The sequence below is a fragment of the Eurytemora carolleeae genome, unplaced genomic scaffold (genome assembly GCF_000591075.1).
Source record: "Eurytemora carolleeae unplaced genomic scaffold, Eaff_2.0 scaffold67, whole genome shotgun sequence".
NCBI classification, from domain to species: domain Eukaryota; kingdom Metazoa; phylum Arthropoda; class Copepoda; order Calanoida; family Temoridae; genus Eurytemora; species Eurytemora carolleeae.
The window spans coordinates 248,442-250,425 of record NW_019396097.1 but is presented as its reverse complement, the minus strand read 5'-3'; the positions used below and the strand labels follow the sequence as shown (position 1 = coordinate 250,425).

Genomic DNA, 1,984 nt, shown 5'->3' with positions numbered 1-1,984 from the left:
GAGGGGGGAAGGGGGTTAAAGACAGATACGTAACCTGACACTCTGCTGGTGTTGTAACATTAGAATCTAAAAGGAGGATATTATCCAACCTCATGTTACAGTACTCAGACTGGAACCCGGAGCATCCGTCCTAACAAAACTTAATCAGGTTCAGGGTTATAATGCAAGGAAAGTTATGTTCCAACTTATATACTACACCTCAAGGTTGACCATATTAACTTTTATTCAAAAAATCTTTTTCCATCCTTTTTTTGTTTTGTTTAAAAAAACATTTGTTATTAAATGTATTTTTTCCTTATCTTTTTGTTATAAAATAATATGGTTGTTTTTGATTAGAATTTAGAAGGATATTTAAAATATCGAAATGTATTTTCTCTGAGAACCATCAAGTTTTTTTTGAAGTATGAAAAAAACTCTATCACAAAGGAATATTTAACAGGAAAGTTATTTCAGAGGTGTACGCATCTTTTGTACTGCAGTGTACTGTCTCTGGACGGTAATGTAAACACATGACGGATGTCGAAGTTTGACATGGGATCCACCTTTCACATAAAAAATCAATAAAATATTCTGGTCATAGGAAACTATTATGTGAATTATCAAAATTATCAAAATTTAATGCTTTTATACTCCTCGGATACTAAACGAACACAGATGCATCTATTTTTGTTTACAAATTCCGCCCAGAGAGAACTGGTTTTATCATGTACGCAGAGTAGACCCAACTGCAACTAACTTTCCTTGCATTATGACCTTGATCAGTTTCAAGTACAGAAGGAGATATAGTCAAATCAGAATTGATTGATGAGTTATAAATTGATTCTTGAGATATGTGAAAATTAATGAATGAGGAAAGAAAATTGATCAATGAAAATGAAAATTGATTTATAATAAATAATTTAGAATTGATTAATGAGAAATATTTAATGAAAAATGAGACTTGATTGTTGAGTTAATTAGATTTGAATTGATTAATGAAATATGAATTGATTTTTGAGAAATAAGAATTGATTAATGAGGGATAAGAATTGATAAATGAGATATGAATTGATTAATGAGGGATAAGAATTGATTAATGAGATATGAATTGATTAATGAGATATGAATTGATTAATGAGATATAAATTGATTAATGAGAGATGAGAATTGATTTAATTGATAAGATAAAAGAATTAATTGTTTAATGAATAAAGGAAAAGTTAAATTAATGAAGATTTGAGAATTGATCAATTGTAAATGAGAACTAAATCAATGAAATTAAGATATTAAAACGGAGACTTGAAATTAAAAGAAAAAAGAAAACCTGAGATAAAACTGGTTGAAAATTAACATTGAGTAAAATTAGAATCGAAATTATCATTTTTCTTGTAGAGAGTGGGGAACGGTGCCCCCAAAGAAATGGTGAGCGGGGGGCATGTGGCGCATGGCCTCCCCTAGAGAGGGGGGTATAGATCTCACGGAGAAGTCCCACCATGACAAGAAGGTCTGGACTACTAATCTTCAAAACCATCTTTAGTCAGGGGTTCCCCCATTCTTTTTCTTTGATCAAAGTTGAGTATAAAGTTTATTCAAAATATTCTTCGAAATATTGCCGATTTAAGGATAAGGAAAATCAGAGCTTTGATCTATATCTGAACTTTTCTAGGAACATAAAAAATGAGCGGAAAATATACATTTTCAATAACAATTTTAAAAATATTTGGTTGAATTTAAAGATAAAATATTTTAAAGTTTTAGAGAAGAATAAACATCCCTGTATCTATACCCACGGCACTCCCATTTAACTGCAGGAACAGTTAGTTCAAAAAGTAAATTGAATTCCGTAAAATAATGTTCATATTGAGTTAAAACACTGAATTCATATGGAATTGTTACAATTTCTTGACAAATGTGTCATATTTTTATTTCTGATTTTGAAATGATATAAAGCAGCTGAGCATGATACACGTTTTTTTCGGTACACCCGCTTAGTGTTAACCTTCAA

At 30.3% G+C, this 1,984-nt stretch overlaps 1 protein-coding gene across 2 annotated transcripts in view; it reads right to left on the bottom strand.

The window, feature by feature from the left end:
• LOC111694859 (uncharacterized) overlaps positions 1-1,481 on the bottom strand; it is an 18,461-nt gene extending 16,980 nt beyond the window's left edge. For both annotated transcript variants that reach the window (XM_023463896.1, XM_023463897.1), the window contains exons 1-2: positions 1,304-1,481; positions 35-130 (exon numbers count right to left, since the gene is read on the bottom strand). In XM_023463896.1, the coding sequence (XP_023319664.1) occupies positions 35-130; positions 1,304-1,474 (267 nt within the window). In that variant the 5' untranslated portion in view covers positions 1,475-1,481. The remainder of the gene's footprint in view (positions 1-34; positions 131-1,303) is intronic.
• Between the last annotated feature and the right edge of the window lie 503 nt (positions 1,482-1,984).